Source organism: Centroberyx gerrardi, chromosome 12 (genome assembly GCF_048128805.1).
Source record: "Centroberyx gerrardi isolate f3 chromosome 12, fCenGer3.hap1.cur.20231027, whole genome shotgun sequence".
Lineage (NCBI taxonomy): Eukaryota > Metazoa > Chordata > Actinopteri > Beryciformes > Berycidae > Centroberyx > Centroberyx gerrardi.
Window position 1 is genome coordinate 13,524,329 of NC_136008.1, and position 26,084 is coordinate 13,550,412.

Below are 26,084 nucleotides of genomic sequence, written 5' to 3' on the forward strand. Positions count from 1 at the left end.
ACTGACCCCCGTCAATTACACTGCATGGGAGAGACAACAGCGAAATGAACAATTTTATATGGACACTTTGGAGTTAATTGTGCTAATTAAACACAAGGGGGCAGTAGTAGAAAGGCTGCATAAAACACATGCAGTGGGAAACGATGGCAGCATTGGACTTTTACTCATAACAATCCTGATCATGTGATTGATTTGGAACAGGCAAAAACATTTCTTCAGTAATTCGTTTTTGTTTGTATTTTCTGTCACTTTGGCTACTTTTAGGCCTCTGCTCCACTTTACCAGGCACTTGTCTCATGTCACATGGGAAAAAAGTTTTTGTACTGAAGCTTCATCTGACAAAGCAACAGCTTGTTGTTAAAACTCCTGATGAAAAATGAATGGTAGCAGCTAATTGCAGTGGTGTTTCTTGGTCAGATCAAGTGTCAATACAAACCCTTTCCCCCACTCTGGGCCAAGCCTACTTGGTAAGTTGAAATAACAAACCAAAGTTGAAAAGGTTTCTCTTAAATTGATATACTGTAAATATTAGAATTCCCAGGGCGGAGTATACAAATATCCTCCACTGCAGGTCTAACTGTTTGCGTACAGATCCTTCCTATAGACAGGCTGTCATCTCTGTCTTTTCATCAGAATTGATTATGAGGGGCTTGTACAAAGGCCTCCTTATTGCTCTATTTACACAGGTTCTGTAAATGGTCCTTCATATGTGAGCCGCCCTAGCTTTAAAGTCCTAGTCTCCTGTTTAAGGACCACATAATATAATATATAGAATAAAGACGTCGGCCTCTTAATTGATGTCATTTCCTGGTCCACTGCGGTAAAGCGCCCAGACGGAAACATCCTCTCATAGAATATCAGAGGTTTGGAAACATTGGGTGTGCACTGCACTGTGGGATGGGCCAGGAAGACTGAGTGAGGCCACACTAAACTAAATTGAAAAGACAGAAGCATATTTTTTTTTTTAAAGATTATTCTATACTAAAGACATTTCTGCTTTATTAGATGCAGCAGAGTGATAGGAAAGATGAGGGGGTGACACTGACATGACAACATTGACATGACAACGCTCATTGTTTGTGCATGATACATAGCCAGGAAGACACCTCTATGAAATGTATGTACTGAATCACAATAAAAGGACAAACACAAAATACCTTTTTTAAAATGTGAAAATATTTATTTTGCTTTCTTTATGATTCACTTCTGACATACAAAGCAATTGGGCTAATTAGTCTTTTTCAAAGTCAGCACATTTGTGGTTCCTCTATATAACAACCTGTCAATGACTAAACAGTCTTTCTGTCTATGTGTGTTTATCCAATCTCCTTCTCAGAAGCTATGATAGTATTGTAAATATTTGTGATTGAGTCATAGATGCGACTGTAGATTGCTGCTGAAAGGTGTTATTTCACCTCTCTCATTTTGGATTTGCCAAGAACTCGTTGCATATTGTGGTGAGCGCAGCTACCAGAACTATATATTCCTGGAAATCGACAGTGCCACTCTTGTCGGCATCCAACTCTTTGAAGACCTTGTCCACCCTGGCTGGGTCACCATTCTGGTGTATCAGAGAAAGAGAGACAGTACAGAAAAAGAGAGAGAGAAAGAAAGAGGGGGAGTTGTTAAGTTTATTGTAAAAGATCTCAAACATTGCAATGTCAAAGGTACAGTATGGTTTAAACTGGTAAAACTGCTGTCTGTTGCAATAGCACTACGTCTGTTTTACTCACTGGCAGAATGTCTTTTAGCTCATTTTTCAGCAGATCTTGGAGTTCTCCCTTGGTCAGTGTGGTGCTGTCTCCCTCTTTGCCAGAGTATTTGTGGAAAGCTTTGATGAGCATTGCCATTGCGGCCTGGACGTCTGTCATGGTGACTGGGAAAAGAGAAAGGTGCATTGTTGACCAGTATAACCCACTACCATGAAAACTCCTCATTTACAAAGATGCCAGTCTATATTTTTTACATGGGTTTGACTACTTTTGGTGTCACTTTTGAACACATGGATTGCAGTCTACTGCTTTGCTACGCACAATGAAAGGATTAGAAGAGCGTATGCGGGGATGAACAGCTTGTTTAAACACGATATGGGATGTCTCTGGCCAACACGCTACCTCTTCTGTATCATGAAGGCGAGTGGTTTTAAATAAGGGACAAGGCCACGTATGAGTGGCACAACAGAGATGTACAGACACACAGTGATGGCTGGACACCGGTGGAAACAAACTAGATTGGTGTGAGAGGCATAAATTGTTTTCTCAAACAATTCAAAGCTTCTAAGCCCCGTCTCTTTTCAGCATACTTTCTGCTCGCCCACTCACTTGACTGGTCCTTTCTTCTCAACAGCTCTACCATAAGTTCTGCACTAAGTCCATGGCATAAGTTATGCACTATTCTCACTCATTGCTTTTCCAGTTCCTCACACTCATTTTTTTTTTCCAAACATACTGTCAGTCTCTACATATTTTAACATCACTGTTTAATTGTTTTCTATGGCTATAGAGATTTTGGATGGAAAAAGTACAGCAGGCTATGTGTACCAATATTGCTAATTTAGTATAATCCTTGTAATGTCACTTTATTGTCTAGTACTTCAGCAATTCTAATGTCTATGATAAGAATCAATGAGAGCAACTGTACGGAAGCGCAAATAGAGACAGAGAGAGATGAGTAATAGACAATGAAGTTGCTCTTTTCGTTTTGTGGTACCTCAGTAGGGAGGAATGATGAATGTAGTTACATTGTAAACATACAGTAGTTTGACTTTAGACATCTTTAGGCTATTCAGACTCAGCACTCCAATGAGAGCCACAATACACAAACCACACCCAGCAGCTCACTCATGCACCTCGGCATGCTAGATATTATGTAACATTTATTAAATAAACGAAACAAAAAAAACAACTCAAAACTTAAAATTTAAAACTTTAAAAAATGATTTCACTCACCAAAGTTGTGTGTTGAGTTGAGCAGATTGAGAAGGAGGAAGAGAGGAACTGTAGAGCAGAGGGTTAGCGGGAACTTTTTATATAGAGGTTGACACACCCTCCTGCCGAGCCCCCACCCTTTCTTTCTTTCTTTCTTTCTTTGCTCATGCAAGTTAATCATTATGTGTGTCCTGTAATACCGTTAGTGATGGTAGCCTATATCATCTCTTTTGACCAGTCTGTTAAGGGGGAGTACAAGTCATAAACTTCCAGATGCATGGATATCTATGCTGGAACTATTGAGTGGTTCAAAAAGGATTATCCGCACACTGGATTAGACCTCCTTTCTTAATACTTTATTTAATGTGATGTTAAAAAAAATCAACTGTTGAATGTCCATGGCAGAACCATTTTCTTATTCAGGCAGTTTAACACAGCTTGCCTTGCAGAGTGGATCACAACACAACACAAAATACTACACATTATCAATATATTGTACACTATCCCAGTGATCAGAGCCATACTGTCATTCTGTCATGGGCCAGCACATTGTAGCAGCATCATTTGTCAGTTACAGTAGCCTACATCAGGCAATGGGACAATTTTGAAATTTATTGAGTCTCTATCCCACTGGTAGCAAAATGTAATGGCTATACTACAGAAAGTCTACCTCTATATGTTTGTCTGTCTGCCATGTCTCTCTATCTCCATGCTCACATGCTGACAGAAATGATCCTGTTCCTGCTTCATCATTTTTCTGTGAGAAGGCATATAGGAGAGATTAACGTCTTAGCTTGGTATTTTGCAACAGAGTGCAGCTCACTCAGCGACCACTTGTCTATGCACGCACAGACTGTGTTTATGTGCAGTGTGTCCGGTGTTGCTATGATCACAAAATGAGTAACTGGCAGTTGTGTGTTAACAGATAAAGCTCTCAGAGCGAGGGTCTGGATTCAGTATTTCTGTCTACATCCCTCTCAGAGGGAAAAAGAGGAAGACAGAAGGAGCAGTTGGGTGGAGTCACGGGCTCCATAACTTGGTTGGTGATTCACTGGCAGAGAATGTGTGTGGAGACAAAATGTGACTTAAGGAAATGCGTTCTGCCCATTTGATGTTAGATGATACTGCCACTTTTGTTAATGAACTCTACACTGGATTCTCTGTCATCACGAATGAGAGTGAGTGTTCTTATGCAGCGGTAAAGAAGTCAGATTGCAGATTCAGTGAAGTTAAAATGAGGGAATCAGAATTCACGTTGGCTCAAGTACAAACTAGTATTGTCCACTTCAGTCCCTTTCTCTCTCTCTCTCTCTCTCTCTCTCTCTCTCTCAACCTCTCTATCTGTCAAAGCCAGAGCAGAACTCATTTGACTACAGGAATGTACCAACTCGCCAGCAAAACATCCCCTTATCTGGCATTTGGCTGTTGTTAAGAAGATAGTGACATGATGTTTGAAAACATACATATGAAAAGTAGGCTTGGAAAAGAGAAGCACTTGTGCACTAACTGTCTCAAATCAGCATCTAGTTCTGTAACACCAGGGCAGGTAAACAATATTGAGGAAGTTTGAAGTTCTTCTACCTTAAAGTCAAAGCTCTGGCATCTTTATTTCCACAATTCCTTTAGAGTTAGATGAGTTAGCTGATATTCTGGATGCTTATATGGATGCAACATATGCTTAAATAATATGTTGTACTGAATGAGCAAAATACCCATACAGTGTACAGTTTATACTCTACTGTATGTGTTTAGGTGAGCAGGGCTCTCTGTGTCTGGCTGAACTGGCTGCTGTTGTGTATTGTGTACTTTCTGGGGCTCTACAGGGACACAGCAACAAGACCGACAAAAACTTTCCACTACAACCCAGTGGTTGATTCCAGTACACAACTATGTGCCTGTGTGTGTGTGTGTGTGTGTGTGTGTGTGTGTGTGTGTGTGTGTGTGTGTGTCCAGAGCGGGGGATTTCAGAGGAGGAAGAAGCTTAATTACGACATAAAGCATTGGAGTTAAATGGGGACATGGTTTCAGCTAAATGAAGACAGATGAGTCTTCTCTATTTTTCTCCCTCTTTGCATCTGTTATTTTTTCTATCTAGTTCCTTTCTTTTCCCACCTTTTATTTTACTTCTTCCTCTGCTAAAAAGTGTTTCTCTGTTCAATGCTCTTTTGCTTCTGCAGTCACACACTTATTTGATGCACACATGATGTGAACAAATCAGGTTTTTAACATATTGCTTTCAGGAAATCGATAAAAGTCATACGCAGTAAGTTAACTAAGCCTGCAGCAGTTCAACAGCCCCGCTTATACAAGAGTGTGTTATGAGTCATTATAGTTTATGGCCAGTGTTTTGGCTGAATCTATCCCTGGAAAAGAATGATAGTTTGAAAAGCAGAGCTGATTTCACTTGGCTGTAGTTTGGTTTTCACAATAATAAGGCTGCCATCATCCAACTAAGTTTAATATGAGTTACCATAGGACACTAGGAAATATGAGACCCACACAGTACAATACAATGGCTTCTGTGTTTGTTCAGGGTACGGCTCTATTTCTCACTCTCTCTGGTGTGTGTGTGTGTGTGTCAGAGAGAGAGAGAGAAAGAGAGAGAGAGGAGAAAGCAACAGTGCAAGCACAAACAAGTAAGTACATATACCTACGTATATACTATGGCTGTGAATGTCTTAAATGTTCTCTCTCTCTCTCCCTCTCTCTCTCTCTCTCTTTCATCTTTTTGGAATCAAAGACTTCAATAATGTATAATGGTTCTCATAGACAGTTTGTGCATGTCAGTGTTTGGCTCTCTAACCATCTTACAATGGAAAATTACAACTCTCCCCTCCTTAAGTCCATCCCTCCCTCTTCCCTCCCTCCATGTCTCTTCTTCTCCTGAAAGTTCTCTTTAGTTTGCCTTCAAAATGTAGATGTAACATAAGATGATGTGAATGTTGGCTCTCATGTTAGTGTAGGTACCAGTATTAGGTGAAAACTATATGATTACAATGTATAGAATTACATAAGGAAATAATAAAGATTGTTAAGAAAAAAGTTCCCCTCAGTCAAAAAACAACAGTTTAGAATAGCACAACTGGATTCGACAAAGTCTCTCCGTCCCTCTGTCACGCAGAACAACTTTTTGCTTCATCCTCCCTTAACCAACACAGGCAGCTATAATGGGTCCTCAGTCACATAATTACTTCCTGATGCCAGCTCTTTTATGCCAGCTCCATTCCTCTAACATCCCCTCCACTCCTACTACCCTCACTCGCATAATTTCAGAGCTAACTGTATAACAACAACAAATTACAAACCTTAGTGTAAGGGATGGTTGAACCTCTCTGATTTATAATGGAATGGGAGTCATTTTTGTCAAACCAACAAACACTCGATTCTCGTTACAGTTTTTGAGACACTGGAGGCAGAATGTAGCTACAAACCATTACCCTGAAATATCAAATACAGTGCATTCCAAACTGTTTCCTTGTATGGAAATCATTTTCCATACAAGCTGTTTTTAGTCCCATTGACTACCACCAGGATTACTAAGACATCTACTGCTTCTAATATTTCAAAAACCAAACCACTGGAGCTTTTCGGAAGGATTGAGAGGACTCCAAGTTCATGATGAATTACATTGGCTTGTGCACTCTGCTTTCTGTTCACATTAGTTAAGAATGAGAAAAGTTCTCTCTCACACTAAACTCTCGTAGGGGGAGTGAAGGAGTGCTGTCACGCAGGGAAACCAAATCTCTGCTGATTTCTCTGCATTCTGTTTCCTGTCTTTGTCCTCAACTCAACTCTCAACTGGATGGAAAATGAGAGCAGCTAGACTACATGGAGTCACAGAGCCAGTGCTTAACACTGGCTGTTGTCCATCTTGCGCATGTGCAGGTCCAGTGTTTATTTGGCATGTCTGACCTAGGATGATACAGGGCAGCCATGCTCTCTTCCATATATATGGTCCTATCCTTATAGGGTCTAGGTCTGTCCCTTATTCTCTCAGGTAATTTGCGATTATAGGTTGAGGCAAGATAGTGTTCTCCCCATAGGTTTTGAAATAGCTTGTGTGTGGAGCCACAGTGTATGGTGCTGTGCTAAGCTGGTAGCCAAAATTTGCAGTGTGCTTTTGCTTGTTCAGAGTGACTGGTGTTTACTGAAATAGCTTACATTGTGCTTGAGGTTCGTATGGCTCCAGTGTTGGTCAACTCTATTTGCATTGCTAGCTCACTTTACCAGTCATAGAGCCACGCAGGTTTAAGAGGTGGCTAGCTACCCAGCCAAAATATATACGATAGTGGCACTTTGGTGCAGATATATTGCTAGCCTTAGTAGCTGGAGTGTTCCCACTCCATTGGCCCTTAGTAAGTTTGACATATTAGTATTGCCCAAGCATGCTTCATGCTCGACAGGCAAATGAAGCTATACTGCAGTTTGCTTGTCTGTGAAGGGAGTCAACACTGTTGCCTAGGCAGATGTCTTCCTCAGCACATAACAGTCACTCTCATCCACCAGCTTGCCCTAGTGGCCACCCATGGGCCCTACGGTCCTCTGAGTGACCTGACCAACACTAGAGTGCTCCTACAAGGCTGGTGCCTCAAAGGCATACAAATCCTTCCGACAACTGGCTGATCTGTGCCCTGACCTGGGAGCCTGCAGTCCAAGACACAGCAGTTCTCGCTTCCCATGTGACACAGCTGGGTATTAGTGTAAACTACGACAAGAGCTCCCTCACATCCTGCCAAAGGGTGGTGTTCATTGGTACACTAATGAACTCTCTGCAAATAATCGGCTCACATCAAGAGGTGGTGATAACAATGCCTCCGCCTCCACACAGGGAGTGGTGAGGATGATAAGGTGGCTTATCATCCTGTGGTGGTTCTTGGGGAGATTACACTTCTTAAAACCAATATTTATCAGGGTGTCCATCTCTTCTTGATTTCACTAGACATAAAGCCCCTGGATCCACAGTGTTATTAATTTCATTACTGGTGATGGCCATTGCACACATCACTGTATCAAAATGTAAACTGGACATCTCTCTCTAGGCCGGAGCAGCACTGCTTACTTTTTATATATCAATCCTTATTACAGAAACTACCAAGTTACCTCACTTGTCTCCTGCAGTATAGGAAATCAGCCTGTCACACTTGTGCTCAGGAATATATCACTCTGGAGACTCCTCGTATCAGAGCAAATGTGGGTGAACCTGCCTTTGGCTATTACACACCTATTAGATGGAACAAATTGCAGGATACACTTAGACTTGATGACTCAACGCTCCCAATTTGTTTCAGCAATCAGAACAAACTTGCAGCATGTGAATAATAGCTGTCACGAATTCCCCATTTGTACTATTTGTCTTATTTTGTAATGGTTGTCTGTCCTTTTATCATTATTTATTGTCTTTTTTTTTCTCTGTAATCCATTTGATTTTATGTATTGTTTTTTACCCTGGAAACATGGCACACCTGCTCTCAGTGTGTTTTCTCTGTTTAAATAAAGGTTGACCGCAGGGCTTAGGTAAGGGGGGCTTTCCTGCCTTACGTCATCCCAGGTCACATGTGGTTTGTTGGAATAAACACAATATCCAGTGTTAAGCATTGTCTTTGGTGGTCAATTGTATGGGCCCATACATTCTACCACCATCAACACACAACAGAGAAAGTAAGAACAAATGCATGAAATTACGTATTCTCTTATTTACCTCATTTCCATAGTTCAAGCCTATAACCAAAACCGGGTTGGACGGTTGCGAACTGATTTGCAATGCAAGTCATGAGGCAAAAACACATAAGAGTTAGTGATATCTTATCCAAAGTAGAATAAAAGTGTATTGCCCACTGCCATGGAAATCTATTCTAATCTGTTCTGGTGCAAGTAGGAATTGTCCCTCATTATATGAAGGCAACATGGCGAATTAACCCCATAACATAGTCCATTTATATTGCAAATGAGGACCAACTTTAACAGGTGTATGATGTTTTTTATTTGTTTTCTCTCTAAATATCAATAAAGAAGTCTTTCAAAGTAGATCTTCATGCCATAAAGCACCCTTTCCATGCTTTCCTTGGCCATATGATTCAAATTTGCAACAAGATATATGAATGACTACATTGACTAGTCAAATGTCCATGAGGGTGCATGGGAAGTGCAATAAGTCCCAGTTATCATTTTTGTAACCATAAAATGATAGGAGGAGGCAACTCCCTGAGTTGGAGGCAGGCAAACATCCAAGACACATACACACACACACACACACACACACACACACACACACTAGCTGAGTGTGGGATCAATAGTGCTGCTTTTCTTCCTGAATGGCATGGTCATTTTCATATCAGTAGAGGAGTTTGGAAGAATACAAAGTGGGAAGATCTTGTAAAACAGTGGAGCCACATTTCACTGTATGTCTGTCAACTTTGATCTGTACATTTTAGGTGTGAACACTGCTCTTGGAGCACCACAGAGTGTGTCTTAGCTTTGATATTAAGCCAGGAAGAATCATAGCATTATTAAAATCAATAGCTTCAGCTGGCTCATGAAGGTTTTTAAGTTTTACAAATGACCCAGAGACATGCTGAATGAACATGTATGCTGCATTTATGGATATGTGGTCTGTTTCCTATTCTTCATTACCTCTAGGCATACCAGTTTTGAAAAGGCTGGGGATTCATTGTAACTCACACAAAGAACCCTCCCACCACCTACCCCCCACCACTCCACACACACACACAGACTTTATAGGTTTACCTGTGCAGCCGCACCCTGCAATTTGCGATACGTGGCAGACTACTTATTAACTTAATTTGCTCTATTGGATTACATCAAAGTATGTTCCATATTCTGTACATCTGGAAAGGAAATGAATTCCACAGAAGCCCTATATACATTGCAATGTTAAATCGAAGGATTATATTCAAAAACTTACTTGAGATCTACAGGAGAACATACTATGCTTACAGGGCCAATACTCAGCTGAGCAGATGCTGTTGTCCACTTGATACACTTGCTCCACCTGCCTGACAGTAGGGAGAGTGCAGGTGGTTTACAGGTGGTGGAGAGTGCAGGTGGTTTACACATGTGGTTATATGTGGTTATGTTGACTGACAGACAACATAACCACATGTGAGTGCCTAACATGTGAGTGCCTAAGGTGTTTGGGAAGAGCTGGAGATACAAATTGACATGGGGCCACCAGGAAATGATAACATTTTTTATCACATTTCCTGCAGTGCTACACAATATTTTATGACTATGTAGTGCTCTTGAACATGTTTGGACACAATTAAGTTTAGAATATAATCTGTGTACATGTAGGCCTACTTCTGAACCATGTAAACATATATATTAAATCTAATATATTTGTCAGGATTATTCAACATTCTAAAATGAAATAAAGGAAATTATTATACAAATTAATAAATTTAGATTGTATTTTTGACTACAGTCCTTCTACATTAAGTAGAATTATTAGTAGTAGTAATTAGTAGAAACTTCAAGAGATTCAATCATAAAATACTAGCAACACTGCCATTAGCCACAGGATGTGCAAACTGAGTAGCCCCTCAATGCAAGCTGGAAGTTGGGGCGGGGCTACATATTGGGCGGAGCTACACATGTAGCCCCGCCCCCTTCTTATTGTGCTTTCAAGACTGGGCTACACACTGCCACCCTCTGGTAGAATCTTACTATTACAACTCACACACATCTCTGGACTTTGTACACCAGTCATTAAACGTTTGCAAGTGTGACGACCCTCCCATTCTCCTGGCTCTGCATCTTGCAGGAGCCTGGTGGGTGGAGTCACCATCGAGGCTGATGGAGTGCACCTGAGCCCGGTGAACTCCTTGGGCTTTAAAAGCCGGCTGACCATCAGTGTCGCTCTCCCTCCTCACCTATGCACACCTTTTGTTCTGTTCTTTTGGTTTGATGTAGTTTGTTTACCCCTTAGTTTTAGTTAATAAATCATTGTTTTAACTTTTACTTTGTCGTATGGCTCCCTCATTGTTGCTTCCTTGAGCCGGGTTGTAACAGCAAGTAACATTTCAAAAATAAATCTTTAGTTAAATAAGAACCAGATTACTCATATCTTACCATTTCTATATCTATGGTCAATATGTTGATTCCATTTGAAGTAAAAGGGATATGTATTCAGAAGCTCCAATTGATACTGTAACAAAAACCTCATAATAAATTACATCTTTTTACCATATTTTGTGTAACAGTAATATGTGGGCAATGCTGCCTCTATGGATAAAATAAAAATAAAATAAATAAATACATTAAACTGCTGATCACAGCAAAAGCTTATTGGCACAAAAACAGCACACACCTTCATATGTAACACATCTCTGACTTCTGAATGTGTTACATGTGTTAAATCATTGTTAAAATTTAGTAAAGAAGTGTTTCACTGCATCTGAACACCATTTTGTCATTGGAGTGTGGAGTTTTTTTTTGTTTTTTCAGTGATAAGCAGTTTAATATGTATGCACTTCCCACGTAACTTTTTTAATTATGTTTTTCCCCTCTGTAAAAAATGACACGATTTGTCACTGTAATACTGTCCCACAAAATATGGTAAAAAGATGTAGTTTGTTATGAGGTTTTTGTTACAGTCAAAAACTGAAGCAGCAGAGGTGGAGCTTCTGAATACATATCCCTTTTACTTCAAATGGAATCAACATATTGATCATTGATATAGAAATAGTAAGGTTCTGCAACAGCTTCTTCCCCCAAGCTGTCAGACTTCTAAACACCCTGCTGCCATCCACCACACAAACACCTCACCCCCACACTCCACCCCCACTCCACACACTGCCCCCTCCCCTCCCCACATCACATGCTGGATCCCCCCCCTCTCACACACACACACACACACACAGGAACATCCCCACATTACACACACACAACTCACCTGGACTACACCTCTCTGCTCCTGCAATGCATTTCAGGACTAACCTGCATCGACACTTTATACTGGACCATCATCACCGCTGTGCCTCCTATTTGTACCATGTACAATTACCACTGAGGTTACTGGTTAGGCATTATTTATATTATTTATATTCTACAGTTTTTATGCTACAGTTGCACTGCATATTGTATTTATATTTTATAATTTCCACAATATCGGTTACACTGCTCATAGTGTTGACTGCTAAAAACTACTTCGACTGTGAGACATTTTTTATTTTGCTTAAATGTTCATTTTATTCTGTCAATCATGGCTAAACTGTTCACCATGTTTACATACGGGTGTGCACACCGCACTTCAAATGCCAGCAGTCACACCATGCCACAGACCCGCCTTCGCAGTTCTGTTGTTGTTGATAATTGTACTTTTTTTCCTGTGTAGTATGATGTTCTAGTATGATGTTTGTGACTATGCTATCTTTTATTTTTTTATTTTTTGTGTGTTAGCACCTTGGTCCGTGAGGAACGACATTTCGTTCAGCCGTATACTTTGTATGTGGATGAATGACAATAAACTTGAACTTGAACTTGAACTTGATATGCTGAGCCAATTCATCAGATCATCATATCAGCTCAGCTTCACATTTGAAAATTCTTATAAAAATGCTTCCTGAAAGAACAGGATAAACAAAAATCGCTGCAGCATAGGGTTTGATATAGACTTTTTTTTTAACAAACATACTTGCTGAACCACTCCCACATCTTATGCCAAGTTCTAACTGGAGAGAGCTCGGAGGCATCAGACCAGGAGCCATCCTTTTATTCTGCTTCAACTGGCTGTCAGATGGTTGGAGAGAGAGAGAGAGAGAGAGAGAGAGAGAGAGAGAGAGAGAGATGCAGTGACTCAGAAGAGGGAGGAAAATGATATGAACGGGATCTGATATCAGCTGCACATAGACAAAGCTTTGACCTGTGGGAGACTCCCATCAATAGGATTGGAAAGAATAGCCCAGACAAGCCCATTGAGGAAGCACTGACAGTGATGCATGCACCACAGAACATATTGGGTATCCTGTGTTGAATGTTTGATGAGTCCATGCTTGTTTCATTCCACATGACATTTAATGCCTGCTACACATGCAGTGATTGCCAAAAACAAACAAGGAAAAAAGCCCACATTAAATCAAATATTCTATTGGTTTTTATTAATTCTCAGCCAGTGACGAATTAGAGTAAAATTAAGTACATTTCCAAACCAAGATACAGAGAGACTAAGACACTCTGCATATTACATTCTGCACATCAAAGTGTATCAACAACACAGGTTTGAGCTACATAAGCTGCTCAATAGATGTGCAAATGGCCTGATACCAGTAGTGTCTAAGCTATCTGTGCTGTATGTCCGTCCCCAGTGGACACACCCGTCGTCAGTGTAGGCAGCATCACATATGACATCTATACGCCATATGCACAGAATATTTAGTTAAATGTACATTTTGAAGCTAGAAACTCTTTGGTTGTTTCATGGTTAATCTTCCCCCTTAGTCCTCTTGCTCTCCTTCCTTGGCCTTGCCTCTCTTGCCACCCTTGCCCCTCTTCTGTTTGTGGTAGCCTTTGGCCAGTGCAGCCACACACCTAGAGAACTCGCGGAAGTTGACCTCACCATCGTGGTTCTTGTCCAGCATCTCCATGGCCTCTTTGATGTCATCTGCATGGATTTTCTCCTGGGAGAACATACGCTTACAGTTACCAGAGAGCACGAAACCTGCTGGGTTGTGTATAATGTATATCTGTTTGTGAAGAAATGCATGCACACAGTACAAAACACACATGCATGCAGGTAAACACACCCACACACACACAAACACATGTGAATGACAAACTGGATAATATGCGGATGCTGTATCTATGCTAGATATGCATGCTTATTGTTGCCGTGTTATATGTTGAGGCCAGTAGAGTGAATGTGTTGAGTCTCTCACTTTGAGGTTGGGGCTCTCCACTTCTTTCTCTAGCGTCTGCTTGAACTCTTCCACGCTGATCTGGTGTTTCTTGCCTTCCTGGCTTGCATACTCCTCAAACAACTCCACCATGGAGGTGATGACCTGCTCTAGATTAGACATAGCTGTAGCTGGAGGAAAAGAGTGAATTGTTATTTGATTGTGAATAACTAAAAGAGAAGCATGGGAGTAAAATGCATTTGAAGCATACAGGATGGATGAAGAAAAAAAGAATTTTTCATACATACAAATTGTCAAGCTTTACGAAATCCTTTGATAGTGGACAGTTAGATAAGTATACCGGTAGCCTAATGATTATGATGGAGATGGAAATCAAAATCAAGGGTAGAAAGGTGAATGAGAAACACTGAATCACAGAATTAAGTGAAGATACTGTGAAAGTTTGCAAGCAGATTCATGAAATTGCTCTCAAGTCTTATAATATAAGTCGTAAATAATAATATTGCCAGCATATAAACAACATTCTATCATCATGTTTCAGGCTCTCTTGTGCTCTTTCATGCTTTGTTTCTGAATATTGTATTGCCATTCTCTGTCCTTCCATCTGTACTCACCGTAGAGTAGCGTTCACCAGGAGAAGGGAGATGATGTGTGTGTCACCAGCTTGGTCCCGTGTGAGACTGATGTCAGACTGAGGAGAAAGCCTCCTCTTAAAGAGTAGACACATGCTGACTCATACATGCACCCACACACACACACACACACACACACACACATAAACACACACCAGCAATGATTCACACACTGGAAATGTGCTCCCTACACCCAAACCGGCTTCACCAGTCCTGTCTCACTGTTGTGCCACTCTATAATTACAGTGGATTCATTATTGCTCAAAAGATTGATATGACATTCATGTTTGTTTTGTCAAAGAATAAGTGAATGCTTGCATTAGTGAATACTGCATGCATACAATATGTGTGTGCATGGGTGTGTGAGCTGTTTTTCATACTATGGCATGTAGGAATAGTACTGCATATCACAGACTTGTTCTCTGGGGGAATCTCTCTCTTCTGTGAGGAGCTGGTAAGTTTGGTCTACTGTGGAGAAATTATGTTGAGTTAAGTGGAAAGTTACAGTGAATAGATTCCATTTCAGCCTGAAGTGGAGGGTTTGAGTCAGAGCCTTGAGTGAGTGTGTGTGTGTGTGTGTGTGTGTGTGCATGCATGAACACGTCTCTCTCTATCATCCTGTTTCCACTAGTTTTACAAAAAAAAAAATATTTTAGGGCTAGAGGAAACACTTCTTATATCTTTTTGCCGAGGTTTACAGAGTTTTGGAAGTGTTTTGCATAACGATAAGACTGATGAAAAGGATGTTTCATGATTCTTTTGGTATCATGAGCATCGGGATAATAACAGTGTTGCAGGCCAGTAGAAACAAGTCCAAAGTATGCCTGTGAGTGTGTGTTTGAACAAGTTTTTTCACGCAAGCGACTCCCATTCATTCTGCCTGACTGTTATGTAACTCAACCTCCATTTTCCATTCCGCTGTTCCAAGGCAGCAGACAGGCAGCGTTTTCTTCTACTATTCCCTTCTCTTACCCCCTACCAAGTCCCCTTTATATATCAGTTCAAACAGTTAAGCGCCAGCCTCTCTTTGGTTTGACCATATTACTTTCACCTATCGAGCGCTATCGGATTCTCCTTGCAGGGGAGTGAATGGGAATGGAGACGAAGGATCATGTGGTGGTGATTACAATAAATGGTGTTCATCTCTCCACACTCTGCCAGCTGGGGCATGTGCTACAGTATCACTGCTGGAGAGGGACTGTACCTCTGCAGTGGTAAGTCTGCACCATGGAGATGAATAGATCTACACTGTATTAGAAAAGGCTAAAGGCTGCTTAGCAAATAGCAAGAGCTTCTAATGCTTTTCTCAATATATGTTTTGCTGTCAAATCTTAGATGTGAATGTTTTAAAGATAGATGTTTTTAAGATTATGGATTATGTGAATAATCATTTCAATGTAATGCAACAGCTGCACACTGCAGCGGTTATGTTTCTGTTTTCATAACCGGTGTAATCCACCGACAAAGAGACAAACAGACAAAGAGAAGCCACAGCCTATCCAAGCAACAAGAACAATGCCAAAAACATAGCAAAACAACCCCTTGACCTACAAACCACAAATGACAGAGCGAGCCGTGGAAGGTTTTTACTTACGGCATTTTAAGAGTAGGTTTAAGTTTTGTTAAAAATTATGGGTGTGGGGTACAGGTTTTTCTACATTTTGGTGTTTACAGAGCAAACCACCTGACAGCATACATAAAGGAGATGGGAGTTATTTCTGTTATGTGTGAAAAGGGCAGCACAAAATATACTCAGTTGCATCTCCACTGAAAAGCTCTGGCAGGAAGTGATTAATTTGAAGTGTACATATGAATAGTTGTTCGACAACTACTTTGTATGTCCTGTCTGGTCAGTTGTACAATAGCAAGGTGATCGTCATGGCTCCTGCACCACTATCAGCAATGCTATTATATCATCACCAGATGAGGGCCAGAAAGACTGTGTGCTTGTGAATGCTAGCTATCACCTCAAGACCCTGTAATACATATTTCTGTCCCATAGCCTCCCATTCAACTGATGTTCTGTGCCTAAACATAACAAGTAAACTATGTACTTCTCCTCACTTCCCAGCCATCTTAAAATAAACCTGCCTCAAGCTCGAGTTCTCCAATCTAACAGGCTCTTAGATTAACAATACAGACTTATTGCATCAATAAGATCTGGCCGTACACACCCTGTCTGGACCCAACAAACATGTACTATTATGGTCATGACATGGTGGCTTTCATCACATAGGGATGGAACTAGAGAGAGTAAGAGGCAGAGGGAGGATGCTGGGGGAGCAACGAGACAAACTGACTGACCTTTAAGGTTATCATGACATCTAGTGGTCATTTAAGGACAATACATCAGGGATCTGAAACCATGTGACACGGTGGTGGGATGAGAGAAAACACAGGGCCCAGTTTTTCAGAACTTTTTATCAAGATCAGAATCATCCAGATAATCAAATCCCATTTTTGCAATAGAGGATCAGAATGGTCTCACCAATTTTTTGTGAGTTTTTCAAAACCTGATCAGAGTGGATAATTTTGATTCAGATATCACAAGATCAAGATTTCAAAATCTGGACTTGCAGTGTTTGAATAGTCCTCTATGTTGCCATCTGTTGGACAAATAATGTTACAGCATGTTTGGTCAAAAACAACGAATGAACTACATGTAAATAGTGACTTCTATGACCATGATAGAGCAGTGTTAAACAGTAATGTGCATTTTTTTTTTTTTAAATATATTTTGTTAACCTACAAAATGGCAGTAGATGTCAGACTTTGTTTTGAAGATTTTTATTTACTTAATGCAATGCAAATATGAAATACTACCCAGTGTTTATAATCAGTTTTAGGGTGCATAGGCAGATTTTCCCCCAAATCCTCAACACAATTCCTTGAAAAATAAGGCCTATGATTTTATCTAAATCAACCCCACAACCACATCTCCAGTGGGATTAAGATTATCCTGATTTTTGACATCAAAACTAATTTCCTCCTTGAGTTTTGAAAAAAGCAGAAGCAACATTGAAGCTAGATATAGGATTAATATAGGACTAACCCTCCAAATCCAAATACTAATCAGAATTTCCTTTATCGGTTTTGAAATACCCAATTCTGAGATTTAATATCCTATCAGATATGTTTTGGAAAACTGGGCCCTGGTGTAGTCTTTGATTGGAATGAAAGCCTGCATACTCTCAGCCCTCCATGGCACATGGTTTACCTCTCCTCTGAGGTACAACTTCATATCTAGCAACAGTAGTTAACAGCTGTTTCTATTGGTCAGTCTCCACTTAAAAATGATATATAATGTGCATTTAGCTACTTTTTGTACTTTGTTACAACTTGCACCTGTGAAATCCCACCCACATACACAAAAAAATAATGTGAGTTGATCACACTTGGAATAAGGGCTGCCCAGTGAGAGCCACAGTTGTGTAATAGGTGTTACACAGACATGTGTAGGTGAGGCTGGAATGAATTACAGGAATGAGCAGTTTGGCTTTTGAACTGGAGGTGGGCCATGAGAGAAATACCATCCCCCTTACAAAAACCAAGGACCTTGATAACTCCCATCAAATCTGGCCCTGATTTGGTGCTGGTATACGCTGACTAGGCCAGACAATAGCAGAGTGTAAGCATGCTTATTTGGCATTATTACAGAACACATGACATACAGCCATGTGTAGTGCAACCGCAATAGGCCTTGCAGCACAAACACACACATACACACACAAACACACACATCTGATACCAGCACATTCCCATATGAAACAGTTTACTTATGGTAGTAAACCTCTCTGTAAGACCTACGTCATGAAAAATATTGCCTCAATGGTACATTAGAGGATTTATGGATCAAATAATGTGCATCAGATGTGTACCCATCACTGCACCCTTGGCATATTTTAGAAGTATTTTACTGGATTTGCCAGAGCTCTTCTTGATGGAAATGGTGCCATGTGTTTTAAAGATCAACAGATGGAAGGCGCAGATCAAACTAAACTTGGCTCATTCCAACTCCTACTACCAACTCATCAGAACACAATCACAAATCAACTCGTGTTTTCTTATTTTGTACTCAACAAGCGAAAAAACACATTAGCCCAGCACAACCAACATACTATGACAGAGACAAAAACACTAATCAGACACATAGAAGCTGAAATCATGTCAAAGACAGTTTTTACTTGTGAAACCATACACATTTACCAATATTTTCTTATTCTAAAAATTTCCCCAAACCAATTTTATTATCTCCGTAGTATGTGCCCTTCACTTCTTGGCGCACTTCTTTGTGTGGAGCTGGTAACACTGCTCACAGGCGATTGAGAGGCCAACGACGAGGGACACAAATTCTTCAAAGTCCACCTTGCCATCCCTGTTCTGGTCCAGATCTTTCATGATCTTAGACACTGCATCTGGGTTTTTCTGGGTCTGAGAGAGAGTAAGAGAGAGACATTGGGGTTCGGGGTGGAGGGTTGTATTAAGAGCGACGAGTTACAGAAATATGGATTGATGGGTACACAGCACACTGAGATTAAATGAGAGAGGAAATGAGACGCCTACCTTCAGGAAGGAGGCTAGCTCAGTCTCCATGAGTTTTCTCAGCTCCTTGTTGGTCAAGGTCTTTCCATCGCCATCTTCATCAGCATAGCGGTGGAACACCATGATCATGGACTCCATGCATCTCTCCAGCTCAGAAGGCATGGCAGCAGAGACGGGTGCTGGAAGGAGGAAAGACAAGTATGTAAGGGGATGAATCCTGGTGGCAGACTGTCTTGGGGATCCTGCATATGCTTGTTGGATTGCTAGCTTTAGTCACACTTTGCCATTCAATTCAGCAGACATTATAGGCTGCAATATCCCCAGTTCCAAAAGGTAGTACTTGATCCAAAACTAACAGCATTGTTAAGAGAGGATATGGGTGTTGGTTTCATTGGCACTCAAAGCACATTCTTTGGATATTATTAATTTTCTGGCACATAAACTCAACTCCTTATCTCATGGCTTTGACTCCCCCGTCTTGTCCTTCCGTCTATTTTTTTTTGCTGGTGAGATTTAAATACAAAGAAAAAGTGGTCTAGAGAGAAACTGAAGACAAGGTTTAACATTAAGGGGAGGACTGCAAGTGGAAGGCCAGTTGCAACTTGTCCGAATTGGGAGAAAGTCCTACGTAATGCGCCAAAAATGTCCAAGCCCACCAAAGAAACCTTGTACAGTCATCTGACTTAGCAAACTGAGTATAACAAAAAGTGGCTTTGTACAAGAGTCTAATGCTAGTAGGCCTAATGCATCTATCGAAGTTGTCTTATGAACAATCAGACGCATCTAACAGTCTCCATAATAAATGAACGGTCTTTTTCTGCATTATAAGGTCAGGCACCTAAAACACAGAACACGAGGCAACAAAATGAAAACGGACAATTAGGGGAAAACATAATAAACGCACTGAACTTACCAGAAGACGAAGGAGTAGAAAAGTGCGAGGTGGGATTCAGGGAAGAGCGCAAGGACTCGGGAAAAGTTTATTCAAGAATTTATAGTCAGCGAGGCAACGCCCATATGATGAGAGAGGAGGGGAGAGAGAGAGAGAGAGAGAGAGAGAGAGAGAGAGAGAGAGAGAGAGAGAGAGAGAGAAATAAAGTTCGCTGAAGTATAACTGTGTAAATATTGTCCCTGCCTAGAAGCATAGCCTATATCACGTATATCACACAATTAGCATACGGAGCTTTGGAAAGTAGAGTAGCCTGCTACCTGTAAAAACCTTCTAATGTTACAACATAGCAGTAACACAGCAAAAGTCGCCAGTGTTAACTCTTGGCGTGTACAAATCAACACATTGATACATTTACACACGTTCACACCCATCAGTTAATTTAACACTTTTGTGTTGAACAGCCGCCCCTCGCAGGGTCATATCAGCACTGAGTGGACAAACAACTCTCCAATCAACACCTGTCAACTTAAAATCATTATCACTGAAAAATCAACACTTATCAACACTGGGAAATTTGCTGTGTGCAGTATAGCCTGTGCTCTTCAGGATACACTTGTTCTGAACCTTTATTTATCCAAGCAAGGATTTTGCGGATCATGCCTGATCTCTTTCATCGCAGCCCTGCACATATTTTATTACAATGTGTTGGTTTTCTTTTATTTTGGATCCGTTTGTCATTTTACACTCCTGTATCCTTCTATATTTTACATTTCTTCTTTTACCTGCTTTCTTTTTTTAACAGTCTGTTTCTGTGAAGCGTGAAAAGTGCTATATTATTATATTCACACGCCTGGGACCGGTCCAGTACAACCAGTCTAGTACTGGTGATATGGAGCTTAAGTGTCTTTCTCAGACCACAGCTGTAAGGAGAGGGAGAGCGTTACTCGCTTTCTTTCCCCGCCCTGATTTTCCCAGTTGTTCCTGGGAGTGAAGCTGCTGTCCTTCCAGTCACAGGCCCACTTCTTTAATCTTTAGGTTGCACCACACCCACTTAAATCAACAGTCTATGTGTGTAAACTAAATGAATTTTGACACAACACATTCATAGTCTTTCAAAGGGTTTTAATTACAAATCAATCTTAACAAAAACAAAAAAAGCATTGTTCGTCCTGATGAATGTACAAATGTAATAACAAATCGATGGACGTATGAATCTCTATGCAACCAGTTTGAAACAAGTGCTGAGCGAACGGTGATGAAAGGAATGTAGGTAACCGTTTTAGCTAGGTTGTGCTTCCATGTTTGAGATGAGCAGTCGGAGAGGAAACAGTGGAAATCTAAAAGGCTAAGAGCGTGTTAGGGTCACTGAAATGCACTGATAAATTTGTTGCATCATAATTTTCCGTGTCATTTTCCCAAACAAATATAGAATACAGAAAAAGGCTGAAAATCGATCTGTAGGGTCATGAATATAAGAGATTGTTCTGACAAAACATGTTAAGTATCTGATGTGTTGTCATTGGCCGTCAGCTGCACTGGGAGATGTTGACTGGGTGACTGGATGCAAAGTGATCTGAGTGACTGCTCAGTTCTTCCTTTTGCCCTTGCTGGCTGCCTTGGCTGGTGTTACTGCGGGAACAGCTGCTTGATAGAGAGCGGCAGACACTTTGTTGATGTAGTAGAGGGCAAAGAGGGAGAATATCAGACTGGAGGGGAAGAATGACAAGGCAAAAACACACAAAGGGAAAGTCAGTTAGTGACTAGTCTTTCAGAAATGTCTTTCAATCCTGCAGTACGAAGCTGAAGTAGGCATTTGTGATCTGTGGAGCTACTATTACTCACCATGTGGTGACACATACACGGTGTACCAGACCAGAGGCAAACAGTGAGAGGCACAGGCACAACAGGACTGGAAGAGAGGGGGAACAAGACATACAAGAGAGGAGTGAGACAAAGTAAGCACAGTTGTGTCATGTCTGTCTGCACTGTCTAGATTTACATGCACACAAAAATTCCCTTAATGTTTAACATACTCACATACTCTGTTAATAACATGGTCCATTTAATCACTATCCTTTAAAATATACAGTTAATGTACTCCCATTAGATTAGGAGAAACCAGAATAAAATATCTTGGATATGTCAGCATTATCAAGGATACTGATGCATGAAAACACCTTATCCCATTTACTGTTCGTTATTAAGGTGGACACAAGCTTGGTTTCCATAGTAATATTCAGAATATTTTATTTATTAATGTACACAGGACTATTAGTTGTATGAAGATGCATATAAACAGTGTTCCCTAAATAAGGCCTTAACCAGAATGTAAGCCATTATTCAGAATTATGTGGGCATGTAAAAGGCGTCATGAATATATAAACAGTACAAGTAAATAACTGTCAAGGAAGACTCCACTCACCATATCATGGGAGAAATATTTAAAGGCTAAACAACATGCTAGCAAAAAAAGAACAGCCTATAGACTGACTGCATCAGTTTGATTTCAGGATTGTCAACACTTACTCTCTGGGAATATCTTGGCTTGGAATCCCTTTCCAAAGATCAGGTTTTCCAGGTTATTGAATGCAGTGAGGGAGCAGATGAAGAGGACTGAGCCCAGGAAACCTCCCAGGATGGTGAGCCACTCAGTGGAGCCCAGCTGCTTACTGAACATCTGCATCCCAGCAAACACCAGCACTGACAGCAGACTGGACAGCACCAGAGATGTGCCTGTGTTCACCGCTATACGAAGTACAAAGACATTACATTAAGTTACGTCATTTAGCAGACGAAGAAGAAGAAATGAGGTGAACTGAGGTAGTAATTTGTGGTAGAGAGGTATCAACAAGTGAACATGATACAACTGAATTACGACTCTTCAGTTGGAACTAAGAAAATCTGCTTGTTTGTACCATAATTACACAATTAATTATAAAGAAATGATCTGGGCCAATTAAGTATCAGTAGGCTAGAGAAAGGTTACAGGCTTCTTTATCTAAGAAATACAAATAAGATTGTCCGAGTGACGTCTGTCTGAAGATGCTGAGAGCTACCAGGACACGGCTGGTACGGACAAGCATCTTCGCTGCATGGCATCACCATTTAAGTAAGAATATATTAAACTCTGGGAATGCATTCATCTAAAAAAAATACAAATGTGAGTTTATCCTTTTAGTTGAGAACCTTTTAAGATTGCCAGTTTAGTAACGTAACGCCACGTCAGTGTACGCACATAAACGTTTCCGACATACAGCTAACGTTAGCTGCAAGTTGGCAAATAAACGTTAACAGCAACTCAATTCCGTAGGTCTGTCGCTCTACATACACAGCAAAAACTGCCAGTTTCAGCTCCCTATTATACACTTTGCAGAGCTGTACAAAATAGTTAAATGTGCTGGTCGACTGCAATCAATTAAGCTAGTGTTAGGTATTTTTAAACGTTAGCTAGCTAGCTTGAGTTGCCGGTTAGCATGGTTCTCAACGTTAACGTTACAATATTTTATTGATTTTCAACCTTGCCGTGTAAGATGGCTTGAACGATACATTTACCATATGATACATACCCATCATTTGTTGTTAGAGTATTTGTATTGAAATTGAGGTAAATCCGGTTCAACTTCGTTGAGCCAGTTAGTTACTCGGCTCCAGGAACTAACAACTTCACCACCCGGACCAAATGACAGGTGGCACCAGTGGGCGGAGTCGTGAACCTCCTCGGTTTAGGGCCAAAAAGCATAATGTAGAAAAAGGCTCAGAGCAGGAAAAGAGACACACCCGCCACGTTAAGAAAGTACAAACTATATTTGAAATGACAAGAACATTATAAGAAACTTCTCCTTTTCATGGACATTTGACAAACATATATATTTTTTTCCTCGACAAATAAAACTAGTTACAAATAACTTTTTGGCACACACATCAAAACTAAAGCAAGCCCAGCTAAAACTAAACACGACAATAAAAACATTCTGGACAGTTGGTGACTTGTAGGGTCCTTTGATTTTTGATGTTACAGTAGGCTATATGCGTCTAGGGCAGTTTCTATCTAGCTCAGTCAAAATCACATTTCATTTCATTCCTTGGTACATCATTGATCATCCACATAGCTAGATATCTGTCTGTACATTGGGTCAGGGATGTTCAATTACAGCCACACCAATTTGTAATGTTTCACACAATGAGTCTCTCTTATAGTGGCTTTTTCTTCAGTCCAAATACAGCAATAAATAGAAGAAACTCCACGAATGCAGGGAGTACACTGGAAGGAGAGAAAGACACATAGAGATAGAATGGAGAGAGGGAGAGAGAGAGAGAGAAAAGTTTAAAACATTCACAGCCATAGCACATACATAGGTATATGTTCTTACTTGTTTTTGCTCTCACTCATGCATCCGCCCCACCCCCTCAATACACACGCACCAACCTGCAGAAGGCAAAAATAACCCAATATGTCCAGCATTCCCACTTCTGAAATACATAGAAAGACAAGGAGACCGAAGCGCTGCAATGGACAGCCAGTGCTGGGTGAACTTCTGTCAGGGAAAAAAAACAGTTTTGGAGAAATGCATACATATACGCACTGACCTGCAAATGGCAAGGATCCACCAGTAGATGTCACACTCCCATTGCTCAAATAGAAAGAAAAGCAGAGCCACTGAGGCACTGGCATGGGCTGCTGTTGCTATAGTAGATTGGAGTCATGGAATCATAACCAAAGACCAGATTGCCTTATATTCTTAATAGCTCTTATCTCTTAATCCTGCTGCTTCACTTTCCAGCTGACATCTGATTAGATATTAGATATGTTTAGGGGGCTTACCAACTGACAATTTAGCTAGGACTAATTCACTGGCTTGTGTTGCAGCATTTATCAATTAAGGGCAGAAATGAATTCATATCTCCCATTCTTTGCTATGGGAAGCATATGGCATTGCAGATGCCAGCATCACGCTTGAAGGCCTCTTATAAACATCACAATTATAACTGCATGGGACATGGTTTTAGACAAAACAAAATCTTTACTGTTGAGATCCAGAACCATCTGAATATTTGTTTTTTGTTCACTTGTATGTATATCAATGACTACATTAATGAGTCAATGTAAAGGATACACAGGAGACCCTGGCTGCAGTTGAACATGGACACGCCCGAGAAGAAGCCAGCCAGCTCTACAGCAAACAGACCGAGGGTGACTGCCAATGCAACCACCAACCTGAGACAGAGACAGACACATTCATTTGTGTGTCTGCGCGCGCGTGTGCATGCGTGCGTATGTGTAACAAACTCTGTCTTACTTCGTGTCTTCATCGTCGTATTGCTCTTGCGTGAAATCCAAAGGCAAGCAGGCTTTAACGTTGTTTTCCTGTGAAACAAACGTCACTAACAGCTCAGTTGACTACATGACAAAGACTTGTAGCTGAGGTTGAGTGATGAGAGGTTGAGTGATGAAATGAGAAGAGATGACGGTGATACTGAAGTGGTACGAAATCTACACATCAGTTCTGAAAAACCCATAGGAGATTTAACGTTAAATTATCATGATATATAAGAGTAGGCGGAAATATCCTGCTTTACTTACCCTCGACCAAAATATCGTAATAACGATGACAAGGTGGGCTGTGATCGTCAGGAACCGTGCTGGGACAAGGCTGCTGACTGCGGACATGGCTCGCCTGGCCAGGTGCTGCTAACGTTGCAGCTCTGTAGAGTCAGACAGCGGGTAAAAACATTATAATGTACAAACTGTAACGTTACCTGCCTAGGGGCAAAAACAGTAATTCTAACTGACAAGACATTCTAACATTATGTGACGTTAACGCCACAGAGCTGGTATAGCGCACTCACAGTCCGTTAAGCTATCCGAGGCTAACGCCAATCAAGTTGCTCGAGGTTTAACCAAAGTCCCAACTTAAGTCAATATATATACTGTATCTGGTTAAACTAAGAACCGTTAACTTGCTTAATACCTCGCTACCTCAACTAATACTGACTAACTACACAGACGCGACTCCTTTGTTGTTGCTACTAAATGGTTGCTACAACAACTTAATGCGGGGTGCATTCTTCATTACTGACCGGTTTCATGTTCAACCAACAATCAAAGGTTCCGGACACGGACAACAATTGTAGAGCACTGCTTCTAAATGCCTGTTTCTTTCTTTTCTTACGTAATACTGCCATCTAATGGCGAGACGGTTTACTGGGCCACAAACAATTT

At 40.8% G+C, this 26,084-nt stretch overlaps 5 protein-coding genes across 8 annotated transcripts; all 5 read right to left on the minus strand.

The window, feature by feature from the left end:
• Window positions 1-1,154: 1,154 nt before the first annotated feature.
• On the minus strand, window positions 1,155-3,073 carry LOC139921063 (ictacalcin-like). The gene is made up of 3 exons (XM_071911223.2): window positions 2,949-3,073; window positions 1,734-1,876; window positions 1,155-1,561 (listed from the first exon to the last, which is right to left on the minus strand). The coding sequence occupies exons 2-3, from the start codon at window positions 1,869-1,871 to the stop codon at window positions 1,421-1,423; spliced, it is 279 nt and encodes a 92-aa protein (XP_071767324.1). The 5' UTR covers window positions 1,872-1,876; window positions 2,949-3,073; the 3' UTR covers window positions 1,155-1,420.
• Window positions 3,074-13,020: 9,947 nt separating this feature from the next.
• On the minus strand, window positions 13,021-14,537 carry s100w (S100 calcium binding protein W). 2 transcript variants are annotated; one of them, XM_071911229.2, is made up of 3 exons: window positions 14,413-14,537; window positions 13,820-13,968; window positions 13,021-13,561 (listed from the first exon to the last, which is right to left on the minus strand). In XM_071911229.2, the coding sequence occupies exons 2-3, from the start codon at window positions 13,958-13,960 to the stop codon at window positions 13,379-13,381; spliced, it is 324 nt and encodes a 107-aa protein (XP_071767330.1). In that variant the 5' UTR covers window positions 13,961-13,968; window positions 14,413-14,537; the 3' UTR covers window positions 13,021-13,378. The 2 variants fall into 2 exon arrangements, with proteins under 2 accessions (XP_071767330.1, XP_071767331.1); XM_071911230.1 differs by having other exon boundaries at window positions 13,820-13,962; window positions 14,413-14,519.
• Window positions 14,538-18,592: 4,055 nt separating this feature from the next.
• On the minus strand, window positions 18,593-20,017 carry s100a10b (S100 calcium binding protein A10b). Its single transcript, XM_071911200.2, has 3 exons — window positions 19,886-20,017; window positions 18,994-19,151; window positions 18,593-18,861 (listed from the first exon to the last, which is right to left on the minus strand). The coding sequence occupies exons 2-3, from the start codon at window positions 19,132-19,134 to the stop codon at window positions 18,700-18,702; spliced, it is 303 nt and encodes a 100-aa protein (XP_071767301.1). The 5' UTR covers window positions 19,135-19,151; window positions 19,886-20,017; the 3' UTR covers window positions 18,593-18,699.
• Window positions 20,018-20,969: 952 nt separating this feature from the next.
• Window positions 20,970-23,579, minus strand: krtcap2 (keratinocyte associated protein 2). Its single transcript, XM_071911199.2, has 4 exons — window positions 23,431-23,579; window positions 22,391-22,609; window positions 21,707-21,773; window positions 20,970-21,570 (listed from the first exon to the last, which is right to left on the minus strand). The coding sequence occupies exons 1-4, from the start codon at window positions 23,435-23,437 to the stop codon at window positions 21,450-21,452; spliced, it is 414 nt and encodes a 137-aa protein (XP_071767300.1). The 5' UTR covers window positions 23,438-23,579; the 3' UTR covers window positions 20,970-21,449.
• A 115-nt stretch (window positions 23,580-23,694) lies between these two features.
• LOC139921046 (transmembrane protein 107) lies at window positions 23,695-25,894 on the minus strand. 3 transcript variants are annotated; one of them, XM_078286981.1, is made up of 6 exons: window positions 25,712-25,894; window positions 25,446-25,567; window positions 25,162-25,229; window positions 24,979-25,079; window positions 24,452-24,548; window positions 23,695-24,125 (listed from the first exon to the last, which is right to left on the minus strand). In XM_078286981.1, the coding sequence occupies exons 2-6, from the start codon at window positions 25,530-25,532 to the stop codon at window positions 24,056-24,058; spliced, it is 423 nt and encodes a 140-aa protein (XP_078143107.1). In that variant the 5' UTR covers window positions 25,533-25,567; window positions 25,712-25,894; the 3' UTR covers window positions 23,695-24,055. The 3 variants fall into 3 exon arrangements, with proteins under 3 accessions (XP_078143107.1, XP_071767298.2, XP_071767299.2); XM_071911197.2 differs by lacking the exon at window positions 24,452-24,548 and adding an exon at window positions 24,291-24,387 and having other exon boundaries at window positions 25,669-25,894; XM_071911198.2 differs by having other exon boundaries at window positions 25,669-25,894.
• Window positions 25,895-26,084: the final 190 nt, after the last annotated feature.

What these genes read in the sequence shown, in the direction of transcription:
- s100w (XM_071911229.2), bottom strand. Translation starts at nt 13,960, where the DNA reads ATGTCTAATCTAGAGCAGGTCATCACCTCCATGGTGGAGTTGTTTGAG. An exon ending in TGGAGAGCCCCAACCTCAAA is followed by an intron (nt 13,562 to 13,819) that starts GTGAGAGACTCA and finishes ATGTTCTCCCAG; the next exon opens with GAGAAAATCCATGCAGATGA.
- krtcap2 (XM_071911199.2), bottom strand. An exon ending in AGCCAAGATATTCCCAGAGA is followed by an intron (nt 21,774 to 22,390) that starts GTAAGTGTTGAC and finishes CCTCTCTTCCAG; the next exon opens with TCCTGTTGTGCCTGTGCCTC. An exon ending in CGTGTATGTGTCACCACATG is followed by an intron (nt 21,571 to 21,706) that starts GTGAGTAATAGT and finishes CTTCCCCTCCAG; the next exon opens with TCTGATATTCTCCCTCTTTG.
- LOC139921063 (XM_071911223.2), bottom strand. Translation starts at nt 1,871, where the DNA reads ATGACAGACGTCCAGGCCGCAATGGCAATGCTCATCAAAGCTTTCCAC. An exon ending in AGCTAAAAGACATTCTGCCA is followed by an intron (nt 1,562 to 1,733) that starts GTGAGTAAAACA and finishes CTGATACACCAG; the next exon opens with AATGGTGACCCAGCCAGGGT.
- LOC139921046 (XM_078286981.1), bottom strand. Translation starts at nt 25,532, where the DNA reads ATGTCCGCAGTCAGCAGCCTTGTCCCAGCACGGTTCCTGACGATCACA. An exon ending in TTACGATATTTTGGTCGAGG is followed by an intron (nt 25,230 to 25,445) that starts GTAAGTAAAGCA and finishes TTTGTTTCACAG; the next exon opens with GAAAACAACGTTAAAGCCTG. An exon ending in TACGACGATGAAGACACGAA is followed by an intron (nt 25,080 to 25,161) that starts GTAAGACAGAGT and finishes TCTCTGTCTCAG; the next exon opens with GTTGGTGGTTGCATTGGCAG.
- s100a10b (XM_071911200.2), bottom strand. Translation starts at nt 19,134, where the DNA reads ATGCCTTCTGAGCTGGAGAGATGCATGGAGTCCATGATCATGGTGTTC. An exon ending in AGCTAGCCTCCTTCCTGAAG is followed by an intron (nt 18,862 to 18,993) that starts GTAGGCGTCTCA and finishes ACTCTCTCTCAG; the next exon opens with ACCCAGAAAAACCCAGATGC.